The 22,447-nt window shown below is 41.0% G+C and overlaps 1 protein-coding gene across 4 annotated transcripts; it reads left to right on the forward strand.

Annotated features, from left to right (window-relative positions):
- The first annotated feature begins 21 nt into the window (after positions 1-21).
- ube3d (ubiquitin protein ligase E3D) lies at positions 22-20,974 on the forward strand. Of its 4 annotated transcripts, none has more exons than XM_052064784.1 (10): positions 22-261; positions 1,736-1,947; positions 2,667-2,754; positions 6,203-6,425; positions 7,594-7,666; positions 7,747-7,825; positions 8,278-8,386; positions 9,376-9,524; positions 11,673-11,811; positions 19,862-20,974. In XM_052064784.1, exons 1-10 carry the CDS (start codon positions 170-172, stop codon positions 19,922-19,924), a joined length of 1,227 nt encoding a protein of 408 aa, XP_051920744.1. In that variant the 5' UTR covers positions 22-169; the 3' UTR covers positions 19,925-20,974. The 4 variants fall into 4 exon arrangements, with proteins under 4 accessions (XP_051920744.1, XP_051920745.1, XP_051920746.1 ...); XM_052064785.1 differs by lacking the exon at positions 19,862-20,974 and adding an exon at positions 15,063-15,421; XM_052064787.1 differs by having other exon boundaries at positions 110-261; positions 1,741-1,947.
- Positions 20,975-22,447: the final 1,473 nt, after the last annotated feature.

The raw sequence follows: 22,447 nt of genomic DNA on the forward strand, positions 1-22,447 counted from the left end.
TGAAAAGCGGATGCTCTTGTTCATTCATGTGCCATTTCAAAAGACACTAGTGGTGTTTGCAGTCACGCTGCAGATTAGCCTTACTGCTACTACAGTGAATAGTTCATTTGTTGTTTTAAAAATATTTTAGTTAGTTGATGCTAATATTTGTGTGTAGTTTGTAGTATCTATGGCCGATTTGGACACGTCAGTCAAGGCACGTGGAGTTGGGGTGTTTCTCGAATTAAGGAAAAGGCTACAAAGTGGACTTCTAATTATCGGGTGAATAATTGTGTTGGTAACTCATTACTTTTGTAGCAGTAAATTGGCGTTGTTCTACGATGCAATAGCATTCATGTACACACCAACTGTGCTAACCGAAGTCAGCCCGGTAAACGCAAGACGAAGAATAATTTGGTATAGCTCAAGATCAAGCTGAACTATTGTTTTGAAATGAACAGTGCCGCCTCGAGTCAGTCTAATTGGACGTCGTTTAATTCCAATAAACACGTAAATTACCAGATTTATTTCGAAGATCGTACCTAAATAGAGTGGATTCCCTCCCTGCCATTACCATGCTATCCCCATCCTTCGTGTGATGCAGCAATGTCTCGGATTATTATTTGTTGATCCCTGAGCTATTCTTAAAATGTCTTAATCGTTATACTGTAGAATGAGTGTAAAATATTGTCGTAAGTGTGACTGCTTGTTCAAATGGAAGATCTTTGGTCGGGATGGCGAGGTACAGTACACAAATGAAGACACTAGATGGGGTGAATCCAATTTAGTTTTTCCTTTTGCGTGGTATTAAGATCCATCCATCCATTTTCTGATCTGCTTTATCCTACAAGGGTCGCGGGGCGTGCTGGAGCCGATCCCAGCTGTTTTTGAGCAGCAGGCGGGGGTACACCCTGAACCGGTTGCCAGCCAATCACAGGGCACACAGATACGAACAGCCATCCACGCTCACACTCACACCTAGTGACAACTTTGAGTGTTCAATCAGACTGTCATGCATGTTTTTGGAATGTGGGAGGAAATCGGAATACCCGGAGCAAACCCACGCAGGCACGAGGAGAACATGCAAACTCCACACAGGAAGACCGGAGCTGGAATCGAACCCATCCATATAGGAGACTCCTGGTGGCAAAATGAAGGTCACCTCTGCACTGTGAGGTCGATGCGCTAACCAGTCGACCACTGAGCCACCCTGATATGAAGATCAAATATCTAAATCCTCATAAAATATTTCACATATACAGATTTTTAATTTGTTGAAGACACGAAACTACTAATCATCTACAGTCTTAGTTACATTGACTTGTTTTTCTCTTCCACTTATTATTTGTGAAGCCGATTTTATTTTATACTATCATAGTGCTTTTCAGTACTTGACTAATGTAAAATAAGGCAGTCTTATTAACTTCGTTGTTGTATAACATAATCATGTTTAATCTACATGCCCGTAGTGTGTGTGTGTGTGTGTGTGTGTGTGTGTGTGTGTGTGTGTGTGTGTGTGTGTGTGTGTGTGATAAATGTACAAAGAACACAGAAATCAGGAAGGAGGCAAATATGTATTGCAGCAGCATATTGTGCACCGAGGCGCCCATGTGGGTCTTACAGATGAAGGATGCAATGAAGCTCATAGTTCTGTGATCATAATATCATTTTGATTATAACTAATCTCATTTTGAGGTCTTGTTTGCTTTTACAGATGTAACACTAAGTGTCACGATCTTTCTTCTCTGTTGTCTAGGAAAGATGTCGCTGGAAACCCCATTGATGTGTTTGTGACCGGTAGAGATTCCTCTCTTCACCTCCGGACCCCCACAGCCGAGGTGACCTTCATTTTGCCACCAGGAGTCTCCTACATGGATGAATCCTGCATTCTGACACCAGGGGGAGAATCCTGTGATCGAGAGCGCCATTTCAGGCTACGAATAAGTGTTTCACATAACAAGACTGAAGGTACCGTTCTATAGCAACATTTATTTGCCATATCAACTAATTGGGGGGCACCGTGAATACTGGTTAGCATGTTCGCCTCACAGTGCAGAGGTCATGGATTCGATTCTGGGCCCTGGCCTTCCTGTGTGAAATTTGCATGTTCTCTCTATGCCTGTGTGGGTTTTCTTCAGGTACTCTGGTTGCCTCCCACATTCCAAAAACATGAATAGTAGAACCTTACAGTAAACTGTCCTTAGGTGTGATTATGAGTGTGTATCGTTGTTTGTCTTTGAGTGCCCTGCGATGGGCTGGCAACCAGTTTGGTGGGGGTACCTGGGCTACTGCCCCCAAAAAGTTGTGACAGGCTCCATCACACCCATGACCCTTTGGAGGATAAACCTGTTCAGACAACGACTGGATGGGTGAACAATTTGACTAAGACAATTGGCGATTCTGCTCAAAAAACACATAATGTAGAAACCCCTTAAATTCAGTTTATGAGAAAGCTGTACCTCAGAGTGACTGATTACATAATGTTGTGAGTTATATATGTATATCATTTTGTCAGGACCTTTTTGGGCTTTCTGTTTGTCTCAGTACATGCTCACAACTGATTTCACTCATTGACCTATCGAAACAAAATTGATTTTGTGCTGTTTCCTCGCCTTAAATTTTAAGCGTTTACTATTATTTTCATAAGTTAACCATCATTTGAACTTGTTTTATTTGTTTCCCTTTAGAGTCCTTGAACATACTAAGAACACTGCGGGCTCAGGAGACTTATAGCTTCTACTGTCAGAGCTGTACAACCAGGCTGCTCGAGGATAGGTGAGGAAAAGACGATGAGAAACGGGAATGGAAATTTATACTTCTCTCTACTGCTCCTCGTAAGGAAGAATTGTGTGCTTTTCTTGATGCTGTGGCTGTGATAGATGGCCACAGGAATAATAGATGGCTGGAGCTGGAGTTAAAAATTGTCAGTTGATGTAGAGTCACGATGACATAAAGGTCTGCACCACCTATTAAAAAATATTGTGCTTCCCGCCCTGAGGTGGTTCAGTGGTCTTATTGACTGCAGCTTGTAGCTTTTTCTGGTCAGCAGTGTTATGTGCAGAAAAATTACAGCGCCTGCATTATGAAGGCCTTTAGCCCCTGGTTATGTTTCTCAGCAGTGTCCTACTAAAAATTGCCAAACACTTGGTTTTTTTTGTTCCCCCCGCCACTCTCAACAGGGGCAAGTGGATGTTGAGTAGTGTGTAGAAATCCTTGGAAGTTTGGCAATTAAAACAACATCATGCGTCATGACGATAGGCAGTTAATTTAATGCTCGGCCATAATAACATTGCTGCTGACTGTCACTGCACTGCTCCATTAATTACACAGCACCTGTACTTGTTTTGCTAGGGTCGTTCCCAGAAAGTTTTGTCCAAGAGTGTGACATGAGAACCCTAAAATAGACCTGTTCAAAACCAGGTCAAAATGATATATGCTTTCAAGCAAACCTTTCTGCAGTGTGCTCTGAGTAAAAACACAGATAGGTCACTCCCCCCCTTTGTTCGCAGGAGATTTTTGAATTTCGTGGCAGTCTATTGTTTCATATTCGAGCGCTTGGTACCTGGGCACCAAAATAATGATGTTTACACTTGAACAGCTTCACTAGATCCATACAAAGATTTTTAGTTGTGAAACTGGTACAAATGATGAGGTATGCTTTGAAAATGGAGTCTGAATGGTGAATATTATAATTTTCTAAAACATTTGCATAGCCTTTTCTTTGGAGGCATGGTAGATGCATTCTATTGATCAGTGTTTGCTTCCCAAAATACGTAATACCTGCAGCTGAATTGTACAGCGTTCCAATCTTGGCAACTTGCACACCAACATACACTCAGGAAATATTGCGTGGAAAAAGTTCAACTTACTCTTGTCATTCCAGTGGCAATATACAGTACATTACAGTCATAGATCTTGAGTGCCACCTTGTCAAAATAATGTGGTAAGGAAACTAAACATTTTTTTCTCTAGCGACGTATCATCACATTATGTAAATATGGTCATTTGTGATTTGGAGTCTTACCGTCTAACTCTGACATTTCTAACCAACTAATCTGAGATTTTTCTTCGTTGTGTGACACGACAACGACTTGAATTCACCGCCTCAACTCAGGAGCAAATATTCAAATGTCAGTCTTTTTCTGATGGGCAAAAAAATGATTACCGGTAATTTCAAGGTTGTGCTTGTAGTTGCTATGATAATAGTTTTCAAATAGGTAATTCTCAACATGACTTCCATGGCCAAGTGAATTTATTCCAGATGCAGTCACATTGGAGAAGCCAGGTCATGGTTTATGTAAAATAGCGCTGCTCAGGAGTTGTGCCATTATTCTCTTGTCCTATCCTCAGTGTATCAGTTGAATCCAGGAAGCAGCCCAGGACAGAGCTGGCCCTCTTCACCTGTTTGTCCAAACTCCTTTCAACCCTAGCAGATACAATGCCCTCCATACTTATTGGCATCCCTGGTTAAGATATGTTACAAGCCATTAAATAAAATAAATAAAATTTTTATTGCAGATGCTTACTCTCAACTTGAAAATTGGCCTTCTCACTCCCCAGACCTCAACCCCATTGAAAACCCTTGCATTGGTTCAAGAGAAGAGTGCAGGAGAGAAGCAAAGTCACTGAAGGATTTAGAGAGCGTGTGCCAAAAGCAATGGTTGACGATCCCTATTTCTTTATTCTCTCATCTTGTGAAACATAGGACAAAATGGCATTGTTTTGTTTTCGATGGGGGGTTCAATCCTGGGACAAACTGCAGCAGTTTGCTCATGAAGAGTGGGCCAAAATACCACGTGAGAGGTGCAGAACTCTCAGTGGCAGTTACAGCAATCTGATTGCAGTGATTGCCTCAAAAGTTGTGAAACAAAATATTAAGGGCACCATCACTTCTCATCAGGCCAGCTAGTATTAGAATATTTTTGAAAAATGATTCAGTTGATGGATGGATGGATGTTTGATTTGCAGTGTTTAAATGTCAGTATACCCTGACACCCTGATACGAACACCCTGATTAGGAAAGGACAGAGCCGACTCTTCCTACTCAGGAAACTGAGGTCTTTTGGGGTTCAGGGGTCGCTCCTTAAGACTTTCTATAACTCGTGGTGGCCTCGGCCATCCATTATGGCATTGTCTGCTGGTCAGGCAGCATCTCAGCCCGGGACAGAAAGAGACTGGAGCGACTGGTCAGGAAGGCCAGTTCTGTCCTGGGTTGCTCCCTTGACACTCTGGAGGAGGCGGGCAACAGAAGGATGCTAACTAAGCTAAAAGCTATGATGGCCAGTCCCTCCCACCCCCTCCAGCCTGCCCTGACAGCACTTGGTAGCTCCTTCAGCCAGAGACTGTTACGCCGCGCTGCAAGAAGGAGAGATACCGACGCTCATTCCTACCTACTGCTGTCAGGCTGCTGAATAAAAATAACAACAATAATAATTATAATAATAATAATAATTAAATTATGTGAAAGACAATTGTAAATAGCACTGCGATTTATCATTGTTGTGTTTATATTGCACTTAATTGAACAGTGTTTGTTGTTTTTTTCTTCTTCTTTCTTCTTTCTACCTACATTCTTGCTGCTGGAGGCTGTAAATTTCCCCTTAGTGGGACAAATAAAGGATATCTTATCTTATCTTATCTTAACTCTGGTTTCCTCCCACATTCCAAAAACATGCATGGCAGACTGATTGGTCACTCTAAATTGTTCCTAGGTGTGGGGGTGAGCATGCATGGTTGTTCATCTCGGTGTGCCCTGCGATTGGCTGGCAACCAATTCCGGGTGTCCCCTGCCTACTGCCCGAAGACAGCTGGGATAGCTCCCCCCGTAACCCTAGTGAGGATAATGTGGTTCGGAAGATGAATGAATGAAATGTCAGTATATTCTATTTTGATTTGTCATTACTTTTGTCAGTTTCAAGTTCTTTCAGTGACGGTGTGACCTTGTGTGTGTGTGTGTGTGTGTGTGTGTGTGTGTGTGTGTGTGTGTGTGTGTGTGTGTGTGTGTGTGTGTGTGTGTGTGTGTGTGTGTGTGTGTGTGTGTGTGTGTGTGTGTGTTTGTGTGTGTGTGTGTGGTAATAACAGATGAAGTTTGCAGATGTTACCAGATTAATTCCCAAATTAAGCCATGTTCGAAACTAAAGCAGGCTGACCATATTTGATAAACATCTCCCGTTTTCAGAAAACAACCATGGGATACATATACATAACGATTCCTTATCTTCAGATTGTTCAAGCGAGTACTTCCTCTCCCAAATGGCAACTGGAACGCCATTGTGGACGATTGGTGCTGCCATGCAGATCCTTTCGCAAACAAGAAGATGCTGCCCGGAGCTGAGGATTGTTTTCTGGGTGACACCTTCTTTCTCCTCACAAGAGATGGCAGCTGTGAACAGACCCTTCTCCAGGACGTGAGCCCTGCTGACTCACAGGAGAGTCAAGATCCGAAAGTGAGTGATGTGCAGCACCAAAAGGATAGCTGAGAGGTAGCAACGACCCAAAAATTCTAGCCTGCGGTGTCGCACATAATGTACTGTAAGCCAGTGCTCAGTTTTTGTGACAAAATATCTGTTTTTTGGCATGAGTGAATACAATATCCTTTGCAGAGCTGTAGGATCTTATTTCTCAATAAGAAATTAAAGAAAGGATAATAAGATTAATAAAATAACTCAAAATAAATGCTCAAGACATTTGAGTTCTATGTTGAAAAAAAAACCCATGAAATTTCAAGTGCATTTTGTTTGCTCTCTCACGAGCCGTATCGATAAAGTGGGTGTCAACCAAAAACTTTTCTTCGCAGAAATACTGTATGTTCCACCCGTTTTTCTTCATCTCTGGGGTGGCCATTTTGCCACTTTCTGTCAACTGAAAATGACATCACCGTTGTTGAGGGATCGTGTCACGACCAATCACCCGCTGACCCCTTTTCTGAAGCTGAGCCATGATTGCTTGTTTCCTGAGCAACTGTGAGGTTGCTCACAGTTGCTCACAATTTTCAATCGACCACAAGTGGCAAAATGGCTAACCCTTGAGATGGACAAAAACGGGTGGATTTTACTGTTTAACTCGTATTCCATGAACAAAATGTTAATCAGAATCCCTTGTTTAGACTCGTGGGGCTGCATAGAACTTATTATTGTGAAGAACATTTTTGGGTTGACTTCCCCTTTAAGTATGCAAATTCCAAAAGAGGGGTCAGGGTAATGTTGGTATTGACGTTGATAATGTACTTTTGAGGCAGTCTCATTATCTGCTGAATAGCTTAAAAAAAAGTCCACCTCCATCTTCCACTCTAATAGTGAGATGCAAGGACACAAAGAAGTGCCGAAACTGCACTGAATGTTTGAAATTCCGGGTTTAATAGACCTTTTCAAATCCTCTTGTACACTCAGCCACATCAGCACGTTTCTCCCAGACAAAATTGCATCAGTGAAATGAATCTCTGCACTCCCTGGACAAAGATTAATACAGTATCTCTATCTGTTTGGAGAACAATTGTCTTCCTTTGGCCCAGTTCCAGTGGAAACATATTGGTTGGTTTATTTTAAGACTGTCCATGCAACAACTGTATGTACATAATGTTGAAATATTTCTGCTGTGCATTTCTATCATCAATAGAAAAATTGCCGCAGACTGACACTTGTGTCCTGTGGGAGCTGTTCCGCAATTCTCGGAGAAGCGCCAACACCGGGTATGCTTCCTCTGAGTACCTGGTGATCAATAAACGACAATCCCTGGGTTTTTATGAGCTGCCCTTGCTGTGACTTGCAGAGACCCTCAGGCTGTACATCACACAGGTGACGGTGGAGTCCAATGTAGGGGACAGAAAGCCGGAGTCTTCATTCAGCAGGTAGGTCCAATAGCTGGCCAAAGGGAAATCGGTAAGAATTGCCCGGTAAATACAGTGGCTTCGAAATGCGAGGAAGGCTGGAGAAAATGTGCAGTTGCACTCAACCCGGAGGCATTATTGGGTTTTGACTATCTGGTTTATTTTGCCCTTTAAATCAAGTTCTTACAGTACCTATAAATAAATACAATGTCATTTGGTATTTTTCCCGCTTGCCAATGCTTTACACGTTTGTGAGTTTTGTTGAATCTAAAAATAATAATGATTAAGCAGGTAACTGAATTAAGATCACAAAGATGCAATATGCGCAATCATATACATCTTGTGAATGCGTAATTGGATTGGATGTGTTTTTTTAGCTGGGCTAATGACTTGATGCATGGCAATTAACTTTCAAAGGCTGTTGTGTGAAATTTAAAAATATTGATGAACTATACTTGGTATATAATATACAGATCTTGCTTCCTGGAGAGGACTGTTGCAGCAAGGCTTGCAGAACTTTCCAACTCGATGAGTTCCTTCCACTTTTCTGTCCAAACACAGAGTGGAAAAACGTTCTTGCTGGTAAGAAGAGGACGGAAATGCACTGAAATATATTATTAGAGTAAAAGTGCAATTATTTAATATCTTGACTGCTATAATCACTTTTCTAATTTGACCTTAAGGAAAGTGAGGATGCTATTTTTTCCCCTCATAGTTTTTTTCATTGAAAAGGATTTCCTTTAAACTGCAGGTGGCAGTAGTGTTCATTTCGGGGATGGGACAACTAGCAGTGATCTGCAGGACTACTCGCATCAATTAAACTGTTTGATCTAATTTGGTTACCACATTTTGCTACAAGTGAACAACAAAAAATGTTATCAAAATGATGCTGTGCTTTTTTCTCCACTGCATACTACATGTCCAACCACAATACATCATATGAACAAACGCATGACACCTTTGATTGTGCGGGTGGACTTAATGTCGTGGCCAGTGGGTCTACTTTATACTGTATGCAAAAAGAAAGTTGACGAGTAGTACCCGTAAAGTCCAGTACAGCTACAGCTGGACGATACCCAGTTATATTCAGTGCTCTCTCGCACAACCATTAGCTCCTCATGCTTACAACCCCCTCCCTCAACGTATTTATTTTTCTATGATTATGGCAGGTTGTTATATATTTTGTTCTCCATGGTTTTAGTCAGCTCATTTACTTCTAAAAGTGTCAAAAGTATTCATGTTCACTACTCAAGTAGAAGTAGAGATATTGGGGTTTAAGAAGCCCTCTGTGTAAAATGAAGTATTACCGGAAGCTTTTTACTAAAGTACAAGCAAAAGCAGATATCTTTTAATAATATCTTAAAATACAAAACATATAGTAATGTGTGGGTGTGTCGGGATCCAATAAAGACAAATGCTTAGGCTGATCATCAGCAAGCTCTGGGGAAACCTGATATTGAACCTGTTCATCTGGTGTATGGCAATCTTGGGATGGGACAAAGAACAGGCAAAATGTGATTTAGTCCTTTGCACATCCTATATGTGGAGTGACGTATCTGCTCTTCTTGCAGCTCTGGCTGCTGAACAGTGATTCCATCATAGCATCAGTCCCAGAGTGGTCTGCTAGCACCCACACTCATCACAGTCCATCACTGAGGGCTGGAAGAGCACTCAAAGTCCTCTACATAGCCTGCTCTCATATGGGGGTCCAGCAGCAAGAGTAAGTGAATACAACATGCGCATTTCTCCTTCAGTTTTCACTCCTTCTTGCCTTAATCTTTCATCTTTTCAATGCACCCGCTTCATCGCCACCTGCTGTAATGCAAAGCAGAGGATGAAAGATTCATTTGATTCGATGTTGTTTACTGTGCATAGCTTATGCACAACAAAACATGAATTGATTTTTACTCCCATTTGTTCCAAGGGCAAGAAGATGCAAGATGCATCCTGTGAGGACAGGTTAAGAAAAAAAAAGTAGGATGTGCTATTCTCATCTGCTACTCATAGCACATAATTATGGGATGGTCACAATGCACCGGTACTGTACAGCTATCAATGTTCTACAATCATGTTCGGAATCTCGGATGACTTTAGGTAATTCACTGTATGATTCATATAGACGGATAACTATTCACACCTACATTTGCGGTTTTCAATTCAGTCTTCAATAGACCTATTGCAAAGTCTTTTGGAATTGGGGAGATGAATCAAAGGAAACCCCAAGCAAGCGCAGGCTGAACATTTGACCGAGACAGACATGTAATATTAGCCACATGTGCCACATTAGCCGTACCAAATACGCAGTTTGTGCTGTGGTTCCATACCAGGACATCCAGTAATGTTCCATTATTTTGCAAACACGATTGCTATCAAATGTCTTCACTTGTCACTTAGTGCTTTCTCAAATTGTTTTGACCGCTGTGAGTCTCTGTGTACCTTGCTGTGATGCATTAGGAGGGTGTAGGTGGATGCTCTGCGTGTGTTTCTTCATGTTCTGTATTTCTCCCCCCCCCCCCCCCCCATTGAAAGTCTGCAACACTCATTATTTTCAACTGAGTCAGCACTGGTCATTTTTTATCCACGCTGCTCTCCCCTGAAGCTGAGTGCAGTCAAGTCAGAACGGGGAAGTTATTTCCAATGTTTTGACAAACTTGCTGTCAAAAAAGTCACACCAGCCTTCCGTCAGGAAAGCTGCTATATATTGCACGTCTAGGGTAATATTCCTAAAATGATTCGCTCTTCTGGGATTGTTTTGCACAAATTATGTCATCGGGCAAAAGAAAATGTGTCGTGGATGACAGGTCAAAATGGCCTTTGAGGCACTTGTTTTGAATTAGCAAACCAGTTGGAAGTACATCTGCAAAGCTTTCTGCTGTCAAGTAATGCACCCAACTTTGCCTCCTTTTAGCTTCACAAGCGAGCGTCTCGTTCAGTATTGACCAGACTTAAATCTGCCCAGGCACCCATTCTGTTACCTGACAACACACCACCAATCAAATGTCACAAAATGATATGAATACTAAAGTCATGATGATAATCCTCTCTCAGATGACTCCTAAACCACTTACTTATAGAAGCCATGACTTATTTTTATTTATTTATTTTTTTTGGAAGAATGGCAACTGGCAAACCGTAAGTCTAACATCCAACGGAAGAGCTTTTAATTGTTCTGCCTTTCAATATAGGCATTTGCCATAGATACAGTAAGATGAACAAATAAATAACTTGAATTAATAAAAAACATTTCAGGAAAAACAAGGTGATATTGGATAATACCCTGCGGTACCCCTCAAGACCTCTCATGGGACACTAATGTGTCACAGCACTCAGTTTGGGAATTGCTGGTCTTGTTAATGCAAAGTGAATGAGTTGCCCAAAAATGACAAAATTCTCTGTAAAACTTAACCTAATTCACTGTTTTGTCTTTTGTGCACTGATATTTAGCTGGCATAAAAGTCTCAAAATGTAAAAACCGATTAAGACATTCTTTTTGTCCTATGTGTCGTTTTAAGAAAAAGTACATGAACAGAAGACTTGCCCTGTGAGAAATGCACAGATGGCTGACATAGATTTTCATTTTGGTACGACACCATACACCACACATACTGACACATCATCATTCTTTCCTTGTTCAGTCACTCTTCCTACATGATGCACAGGCGTGTACCGATGCAGCACCTAAGCTTGTCATCTATCTGTTTTAATGTTTTCCTCGTAATTCTGCACCGTTTGTAGTTAAAAATGGCTCTATTAAAACTGCAGTGGAAATGCTTCATCATTATCTTTATTGCAGCTATTTCTGGCTTCCTAGTTGGAGTGAACACGGCTCTGGCAGTCAACATAAATCATTGCACTTTCTACATTTTAGCGTAGCCACCAGCTGGGAGGTCAATGCCACAGGACACTCTGTGGTGCTCCCGCTGAAGGTGTGCGAGGAGTTGCTGCAAGTGATTGAAGACAGCAATGCTACACTTCCTGCATCAATGCGTCAGATGAGAGCCTATAAGGTGAGACATAACTCTCAGGGGCAGGAAACTGGAGTTAAAACCCGCCGGGTGCTTTGCTTCATTACAATATTTCCATCTGTCCAAAAACATATGACTGAGTCTGGGTAATCTCAGCAGATATAATAACCATCTTATCCCCTTGTTTTTTTATTATAGCACCACATTAGCTAGTTTGTCTGAAGCAGATAACACAAGCACTTACACTGTAATTATGACCTTTACACCAATTTAATGTTTTCATCCACCTTTCAGCCTGTTAACATGATAAATTGTCCACTGTAGTAACCACTGTCCCGAAAAGAGTTAATTTGAACGTGGCAATGTTCAAGTGATCCCTCACTTATCACGCGGTTAATGGGGACCGGGACCACCTGTGATAAGTGAAAAACTGCGAAGGAGGATTTGCTCCTCCCTTAGGAATTTTTGTGTAGGTGTGTGCCAGCATGTTTGAAATATGTAATTATTTATACTTGATATATTTGAGACAAATATTACAGCAGTGCACTTATTTACTTAGATCTTTAATTATAAAAACTTACACAGGAATTAACATTCATCAGCATTGACCTCTGAGAGAGGAAAAGAGACTTGTGTTGGTGGCGTGGAAGGCGGCTCTCACTTTACGCTCTGACGGCGTAGCCACCGTTAGCCTCCCGATAGCTCCTGGCCAGCTATCTCTGCCCAATCGATGTGTTTATGACCAGGCAATTAATCGGTATTGATGAAGAGGAGCTGAATTGAGACGTGCTGCGGCTTTCGGACAAGCCCAATCGCCCATTCTCTTTCTCTCTCTCTCTCCCTCTCTCTCTCTCTATCTATCTATATTTTGTTACTCAAAATTAAATCTTTGTGCCATGAGGGGAGTAGCAGCATTGATGTTTGCCATTGTCTGATCACTGTGGTGTGTGAGACCGTTGTGAAACTGAGATGGCTGCAAGCACAAGGCACAGTGTTTGTCTGGTCGCCGGAAATGGTTACGGTGGTCGTGAGGAGTGTGATGAAATGATGCACTCAAATACTTCCTGATTGCGGAGGCCTGTTGGGAAGTCGGCGGCGGAGGACAGGAAGGTAATTTGATCACCGAAACATCTTGAGTGACTCGAATTCGTTTAAGACGTCGGTCACCAACATGGGCGTTTCGGGCACTCTGTAGCCCCCAATGACCACATCAGTTGCCAGCCAGCCTGTTCTAAAAATAGAATTCCAGTTTTGAGACATTTGTATTTTTAATCGAAAAGCAACGTTTTACCCCTCACTTGAGTACATTTTTCGACCTGTACTTTTACTTTCCGCAAAGTAATTATACTTGAATGTAACAGGGTAATCGTATTTCCGAAAACCGTTTCACCAAAATGAACCATGACACAATGTGTCATGATACATGATTGTCAGTGCCACAGTATTTTGTACACAGTAAAAAATGAGAAGCCACCAGCAAACTGTACATTCTATATATAACACCCACTCACATTTCCAGCTTCCAACTTTCCAAGTTTGAATCACAATGTTTGACCCATTTTAGTGTCTGTGAGTGGATCAAAGACCGCACCATAACCAGCCTGGAATGCAATTTCTACTGTAGTGTATTCTGTGTTCCACACCCTCCATTCTTGGACCCTCCTGTGTAATGGAGTGTGAAGTACTTTGGCTTGGTGACTCTTTGCCACCGGCTCATTAATCTCCTACTTCTCTCACCCATGGTGACGGCATGTACCAGTAGGTTAGTCACAAAGGGGAACGGAAACTGATGCTTTTCACAATAAATTGTTTAGTATCCACTATTTGAACAATGACAACTTTGTAGTTTTGCTCTCATACACCAGTACAATCACGCTGAGATGGAAGTGTATGGTTTTTACCGTGTACAGTATGCAGAATAACTATGCCTCCATATTCAGGGTATCATTGCTATTTATGTATTATGTGCAGCCCATTTGTTTGTTGCTTCAAGACACATGCAACAACTATATCTGGATATTATATCCGACATTGGGTTGGCGTCTGGCAGATATTTGACTGTAGTCATCAATATGAAGTTCAGTGTCATAGTGCACTGCATTAAAAAAATCAAATGGCTTGACGGTAGCTGTATCCAACATGATGATTAAAAACAACTAAAAACTAAAATAACTGTGTAGTTTTCATGTTTCTCAAAAGAACAGCCTCTACAGTGATAGTACGGCAACTCCAAAACAGAAAATTGATCTGAACAGATCAAATTTGTCAAGGGGCAAATGATAAAATAGCCCAGACTTAATTTGTGGTTAATGATAGAATTGCTCCGCCAGCACAAACAAAAGGCAAATTCAAACTGCAGCTATTTTTCTGAATTATCGCGACAGCATGCCCAGGACCCAAAGCCAGGACTATAAAAACATTCGATATGCTGTAGGAAAAAAATGTTTTCTGTCATTTGTTTCCCCCTCAAATTGTTACATATGATTGAACATCATTACTAACATTTGCAAAATGGCCCGGTTAATGTTACAATTATTTGATGCCTTTGAAGGACCGTGAATGAAGTGTTGCATACCCATAGTAAATTAACTTTTTAATCACGTAAACTAAGCTAAGACAAAGGCACTGTTTGAACTCCTCTTGGATTTTCGACATGCAGAGCTTGAAGGAATAGACTTAGAACTGTATTGAACAAGATTTTACCAGACTTTTTAAAGCTCATGACCAAAATTATAAATGTGGTTGCTTCTTGGGATCCACATTTGAAAAACTATACATTGACATACAATACAGTACGCTTTTATTTATTTTGCATTAGTGGCAATTCACCTCCATTTGTTGTTTGTTCTCATTTGTATGAATCATCATTGATGTGACCGAGTGGCAAGCAAGCATTAAGCACTGAGACGGAGAAGACAGGGACTTGAGTTAGGCAAATGCCCTCATTTATCATCCCAGTGTGGAGCCCTCAGTGGAACACAACTATTGTCTGCAGCAGGCAAACATCCAGGAATAGCAGATGGAACAAGTGAGGCAGGATCAGGCTTAGTTGATTTGCCTTCTGTGCTTTGTTTAGCTAAATGTGTGTTTTTTGAACTTGTGAAATGGCTGCATCCTGTGGAGATTTTATTTGAAGAGCATAATTGCTGATAAAATCACCAGTGCATCTGTGCTTTTGGGAATAAAAGTTTAGTTTACTAAATGTGTGTGTGTGTGTGTGTGTGTCTGTGTGTGTCTGTGCGTGTGCGTGTTGTTGTTTGAAACTTTACCAACTCTCTTCCTGTTGTCCTCAGGTGGCTTACCTACAATTGTGAATGCTCAGAAGAGTTGCTGGGATTTCGAGGCCCTGTTCTGTCGATGGTCAACTCCCAGTGTTTGCGTGTCACCCTTCATTCCAAAAAATTTGATTTCTGTGTATTTGGAAGATACCTTCCCCATATTAGCCATTCAAAGTAAAAAGAAAAGGCATGTTGCTATTATTACTACCATTGGTAGAATGTGGCATTTGTATTACAGTTTTTGTTTTAACATTTGTGTCTGTTTTGTATATTTGTTCTATTTAGAATTGAAATGTGTGTTTTGTTTTATTATTTTCTTTTTTTTACACATTTCAACCAAAACAAATTAAAATGTTTTTTTTTCTTCCCCCCGATGAATCAGCTCTTCGTTTCTGTTCATCTGTTTGAAGGATCTCCTGCTTGATGAAGCTTATTTTAGGGACACTTCAGAGAGAGTAGAGTGCACAGCAGCCAATCCTCTACTTGAGGGTAATTACATCTTGTGGAATAAATGTAGAGTTTTGTGGAGTGGTGGTTTATTTGTTCAGTGTTCATGCATTTTTTAACGGTAAGCCTTGTTGAAAAAAAAGGTTTAGTATTGAACATACTTTTTAAAAGTCTTAATATGTCTGTCTTTAATAATGATGCAATTTGTTGGTTGTGCATCACACTAATGCGGCTTACAGTAAGTACAATATATGGATGGAAATATTGAGGCATATTTTCTCAGGAGGTCATTGGGGAGTTCTTTCATCCAGTACACAAAGCAAAGTTGATAAAGGATTGGTTTGGTGGAGAGAAGAGACATGTTGAATTCCATCAAGAAACCTTTGGGATAAATGAGAAGTGAAACTCCTTCTTGAGGAACGTTGTCTCATAAGTGAATTTTCTCAACATTTTAAATTGTGCGCCAGGCTTCTTACAAATCCTGCTCTTGATAATGAACCAAAATTTAAGCGGCCAACTCCAAAGTTTTGTGTAAAGTCTCTCCCAGTAAGATCTCATAATTTCCAGAAAGTAGTATGCAAATGAGAATAATAAATGTTCCACATCATTTAGTTGTTTTGAACTGACCTGGCATTAAGGGGGTTAACTATTGGTAATTTAAGCATTACATCTCAGTCATGGCTCTTCTTTTCTATCGAATGGTCCACGCAGGTCTAATGTGCTATGAGTAGCTTATATTTGCTGCTCTGTTTCTTAATATTAGTTTTATCGTTTGGGTGTGTAACATCAATGTGCATAATTCTGACAGGTAATTCCCAATGTTAACACTCTCATGCACCCTGTAATTTGATAACATGATAAACCATTCATTCATTCATTCATGAATGAATGATAAACCATCCACTGGAGTAACCGTTGTCCCTGAAAGGGTTAAAGGTCTGTTTATATACTCATTCATTCATTCATCTTCCGAGCCGCTTGATCCTCACTAGGGTCGCGGGGGGTGCTGGAGCCTATCCCAGCTGTCTTCGGGCAGTAGGCGGGGGACACCCTGAATCGGTTGCCAGCCAATCGTAGGGCACACAGAAACGAACAACCATTCGCACTCACACTCACACCTAGGGACAATTTAGAGTGTTCAATCAGCCTGCCACGCATGTTTTTGGAATGTGGGAGGAAACCGGAGCACCCGGAGAAAACCCACGCAGGCCCGGGGAGAACATGCAAACTCCACACAGGGAGGCCGGAGCTGGAATCGAACCCGGTACCTCTGCACTGTGAAGCCGACGTGCTAACCACTGGACTACCGGGCCGCCCTGTTTATATACTGTATATATATTTTTTTAAATATATACATGTATGTGTATGTATATACAATATATATACTGTATATGTGTGTGTGTGTGTGTGTGGGTGTATATATATGTATATACAGTATGTATGTATGTGTGTGTCGCATTATTTATTTATTTATTTTTATTTCACCATGTGACTCCAGCAATTTCTGTCCCCATTCGTTCAAAGTGCAAGTTTACTTTCACTAAACTTAATCATGAGTCAGTACATTGGATATTGGTAACATTTCACATGTATCACAAATAGAAATTACAGCAAAAGAGTTGAGAAGCTTTCCCGTATCCAAGCAATTGTATTTTGGACAGGTAAGATATATGCATTTGATTACAGTTTCAAGAGAGTTGGAGATGGATAACCTTTTTGTAGTTGTCAGGCACAGACACATTCTAAACAGAGAGTTGTCAATTTCTGCAGCACCCACTCCAAAGATTGTCCTTTTTACTGAAAACGTTTCACTGGTGTGTAAGCATCCCGTGCACCGGTTGAGTAAAGCTCGGATGTGTTAATAGTTGTATCTATTGGAGCTTATATGCACACACATCTAGTTTATGTGTGAAAATAACAATTTCATTTACATATGTTGACCAGAAAGCATATTTTTGCTTGCACTCCCGTATATATTTTAAACTCCCCTTGGGAGGAAGACGGGGTTATTTTTTCTGCCTCTGTTTTCATGCTGAGATCTGCTGAACGCTGATGCGCCAGGTGACAATTACTCTTAAAAACACCCAACTACAGTATTGGGCCTGCTGAGATGGCAAAGCAGAGCATGAATGGGCTAATTAAATACATCCGGTGAACTGTCAAGGGCTTCTCATTTACTTTCTGCCCTTTCTCCACGAGTGCAAATGAAGCAGGCTTTAAATAACCAAGTGGTTGTAAGCATGATGTGCCGAGGAAACGATACACACCAATGGCCACGAGCTGATGCCTTGTGGGGTTTCAGGTATGCAATGTCTTTGTCCCCTTGATGATCGAAAGGGAAATGTCAAATTAAAAGTTTTGGCATAACGCAATTATTGTCTGTTGACAGCACGCAGCTCATTAGCCTTTTCAGACAGTTATCTTGTGAAAATAGCATGAATAACTGCAGTACTTCAAAAAACAATTCTTTCACCAGTGTTTGTAATTCTGGACAGTGGAAGGGTTCTTAGCTCAATTAGATCTGCAGCTAAAATATACTAAACCTTAATTAGGCAATTATGTGCAGCAGCTACTATGAGTGGGAAAATCTTTGGGAATATAATGACTCCATGCGCAATCTAATGAGAGCCATTACAAGAGCTGTTCAGTTTTAATTGACACCTTCTGTGAGGTATCGATTTCCAGTATAAGTGTCTAATATTTTGACCCTGGCCAGTTAAAGTAACTATGTTACAGCTCACAATGTGATGCATTGCCCACGTGCATTTGTGAGTACTGTACAACCTCAATAATATTCAAACTAACCAGCTCAATCAAAAGTGAGCATTATTTACATCCACTCAGCATTAACGACAAGAATGTTTTTGTGCTCGTCACTTGGGCAATTATTTACTTAGTGTGCAAGATTTCAAAGTTTGACAAGGGCTGACACATGTGCCTGGGGAGAGGCGGCGCGGGGCTTGATTTCTTTTTTTTCTTTTTGTTCACAAACTACCTGTGGTATTTATCTATAACGGGCAAACACTCCAAATCAAATTAAAATCACCTGACAATCAGGCATTTATTTTTAACTGTGGTCCAACATAATATTGATTTGGGCTTATCAGTTTCATTATAGCTTGTATTTTATTTGCTACAAGGGAAATAAAATATAACACTAATCCAAACATGGTTGGTCCGTATATTTGTGTAGGATTACCGTAAATTGTGACCAATGTTTGTCATACTGACCAGTAGATGGCATGGAGGTTCAGTGACAGAACCTGTACCAAATCATGCAATTTGAGTGGTTAGCTGGTGACTGCAAATGACAACCCCCTCTGGAGGAAAGTGGCATTCGGCCAGCGAGTCATGCCTCAACAATCATCCTGATACCTGCGGCAGGTTCCGTCGATGGGCAGAGCCACGAGGTAACCCACATGCTTCCCCAAGGCCAAAGGAAAACATAAATGCAGTATTAACCTAGCTTCCAGAACCAATGACTGATTCCAGAACAGAGTGATGTCACCAGAAAATAGGAGGGCTAAAGGGTCCCACAGCTGATCGAGTGGATCAGGGAGTCCCTGTCCCCTTCTCAGCAGTCGACAACTTCGTTGCCTAAATTTGGAAAAGTAGAAAAACTCACACAGCCTTGAAGGATTGGGAGCAAATCAAAAACCAAACAGGAAAAAAATGAGGCTGGAGGCAAAGAGCTAAGCTGCTCACAGAAGGATTTATTCTAAGCAGAACAAACCCTAAGAGTTCTGTCCTCGGGGTGAATCTGAATCCCAGTGAGCAGAGCACAGGTTTTTAGATCATATTCTGGGAAAGTCCCCTGCTGAGCTGATTTGCCTGCAATAAGATTACCTTTAATTGTGTCTCTACTTGGGCTTCTCGGTGTTATAGGTTTTGGTTTCTTCACAATGAGCTTATAGTCACATCCATGGATGGATGGATGGATGGAGGGAGGGAGGGAGGGAGGGAGGGAGGGAGGGAGGGAGGGAGGGAGGGAGGGAGGGATGGATGGATGGATGGATGGATGGATGGATGGATGGATGGATGGATGGATGGATGGATGGATGGATAGATAGATAGATAGATAGATAGATAGATAGATAGATAGATAGATAGATAGATAGATAGATAGATAGATAGATAGATAGATAGATAGATAGATAGATAGATAGATAGATAGATAGATAGATAGATAGATAGATAGATAGATAGCATTTTCATAACAAAGAAACCGTTCCTCAGAATTAAATGTTCATATTTCTCTCTAAAAAGTCACGCCCTGATAGTAGCAGCATTGATGTCTGCAGTTGCATGATCACTAAGGTGTGTGAGATTGTTTTCCTTCCATTTTCAACACCACTTATCCTGAACAGGGTGCGGAGAGGGGCTGGAACCGATCCGAGCTCACTTCGGGCAGAAGGCAGACTACCCCCTGAACCGATCGCCAGTTAGTCGCAGGGCACAAATGAACATTCACACCGACAACCATACCGTCACTGAGTGGGAACCGATCCCACGCTGACGGCATACGCCAGGCGAGTGCATCACTACACCATCACTGACTTTGAGATTGTTGTGATTTTTTTCCCCCCATGTTTTTTCAGAGATGAGAATCACAGTAGAGAAAATAGTTGGGAAAAACGTACTTGTCAACTTCTGGGTGGGGTTACGGACAACGACCACCTTGAGCCAAAAGCTACTTGTCGAGGGGTTGGGGTGCTTTGATCCTCATGCAAAACAGGCACATTCACTGAGGTAAACAGGCACGAATGGCAATATGCGTGAGGTCGATTTAGCACCAGCTAATGCTAACATTAGCCCACGTCCATCGGTAGCACCAAGAAGAGTTCAACTTCACCTCTCACCTCTCATTGATGTACACTGGAAAAGGCACCCAAAAAAAACTCAGACACCAAGTGGAGGAGGATGTCGTCGTCAATTCTGTCATTTTGCTTCTGCATCATGACATTGATTGAAAACACATCAGTGAGTCCACTTTTGAATGGCTTAAGAAAAGAAAATGAAGGTTATCTCGTGGCCAGGTCCAAGTGCAGACTTGAAACTGAAATGCTTCAAAATTAAATCTGAAACATTAAAGTCGGGGAAATTATGCTGAAATACAAATGTTTGTGAATGAGAAACTGTTTTCATGGCACTGTATAACCAAATCAACAGGCTGCAAGGCTGATGGCAACAATCTAGGGAAAAACTCATGGAACAGTGCAAGCAAGACAAGCCACAAACACACTTGACCTCAGCATGAGAAGAAAAAAAGGGGCCAGGCTTTCAGTCATGTGACTATACAGACTCACGAGTCATCAGCGAATCACAAGAATTTGTTATTAAATTCTTGACCTGAGCCACGCGCGGGAGTGATCAGTCTGTATTTGAAACAGCGCCCCTGGTGGTCAGAAAAATGAACTGGAATTTCCTCATTGTCAGACTTATAAAGACTGAAGGTTGCAATTGGTTTAATGCATAGAAAATTGATGTTCGATTGTTTTTCTTTCACTCCTACTACTTTTTTTATTTGCTCAATGTTTTTTTTCCAAACATTTGCACACAAGGCAGGTTGTCAAATTCCTCATATGGTACTGACTATTTCAGTTCTAAATTATACTGCATTTTCCCTATAGTTTTCCATTCAAGAATATGCCACATTATTAGGATAATATGTACATTTTTTCTGAATGTCCCTATCTTTCGGACCTTTGGAAGTGTCCCAGGGCTTTTAGCCGTAACCTATTCCTGATTAAGTGGAGCTCAGGTGGCTGATATATAGACGGCCAGGATATTACACTGTGGGTAACCTCCTGCTAAAAGCTTTGTTAAAGAGCCTGACAAGGAGAGAAACAACTCCCATCTGACAAGTTTGTCATTCACAATAGACTGCTGAGCCTTTATCTGCTGCACTTTTATAAGTCGGTACTGTGTAAAGTGAAAGTGACAGCTTGGACATTCCACAGAATGACTGTACTACTGTACCAAAGATAGAAGCAGCACTGGCTGTCATCCCATATAAACAGTGGTTCTTTTACTCGCTGGAAAGTCTTAAAATGTTTAAGTGTAAGATGAGCAAGGTAAATAACCACACGTAGGAAACTGCACAAATCTTTGAACTCCAACAAATGAATATTACTATTGAAATTAGTGTTGTCAGGAAAGGTCAGAGATATAGAACATTCTACAAAATGCTTAACCATACATTTTTTTTGGTACTAAGTGATTGAAACTGCAGCTTGACCCGAGACTGCTGAGACTGATAAAAATTGGTTATGAGGAACCCATAATCACAAGACCGACATTATAATGTTTCAAGAAAAATGACAACTTGAATAAAGTTATACGATCACAAGATTAGCTGTAACTTGACAGTATCTTCAGCTGTCCGCAGTTTAGCAAGTTTCGTCGTTAATATCTAGCCGGCAGCCACCGGATAAAAGCATCATGTAGGATCGTACCTTATTATGTTTACATTATAAGACGTATTTATTGGTACGTTTCAAATGACTGAAAAAAATCTTGAATTACTCTATAATTATCTTTGTTGTCAGTACCAGTGCATTAAAACTGGCTATTTAAAAGCAGTGTCCGCGAACACCAAGTACTTGTCTCCACTGGTTTGTGACAAAAAAAATCTTGGGGACCACTGTTCTACAATACTGTTTCATTACAACTAGATGCATCTTTTTTATGCAAACCCCTCTGCAGTCCCTACAGTCTTACTAACCTCAGAAAAAAGTCCATTTGCACCACATATGACACCAAAATATGGAGTGATCACACAATGAGAGCCACTGTATGAATTTCAAATGGGATTTTCCAGGCTTTTGCATATTTTCATGCATTTTATTGTTTTTATTTATCCATTTTCATTTTGCAGAGACAATGTTGTTTGAGATTACAATATTGCCACTGTCAAACAAGATCTGTTTAAGAGAGGTCAAGCCAAAAAGCTC

The sequence above is a fragment of the Hippocampus zosterae genome, chromosome 5 (genome assembly GCF_025434085.1).
Source record: "Hippocampus zosterae strain Florida chromosome 5, ASM2543408v3, whole genome shotgun sequence".
NCBI classification, from domain to species: Eukaryota; Metazoa; Chordata; class Actinopteri; order Syngnathiformes; family Syngnathidae; genus Hippocampus; species Hippocampus zosterae.

What these genes read in the sequence shown, in the direction of transcription:
- ube3d (XM_052064784.1), top strand. Translation starts at nt 170, where the DNA reads ATGGCCGATTTGGACACGTCAGTCAAGGCACGTGGAGTTGGGGTGTTT. An exon ending in AGTGGACTTCTAATTATCGG is followed by an intron (nt 262 to 1,735) that starts GTGAATAATTGT and finishes TCTGTTGTCTAG; the next exon opens with GAAAGATGTCGCTGGAAACC. An exon ending in GTCAGATGAGAGCCTATAAG is followed by an intron (nt 11,812 to 19,861) that starts GTGAGACATAAC and finishes TATCCTGAACAG; the next exon opens with GGTGCGGAGAGGGGCTGGAA.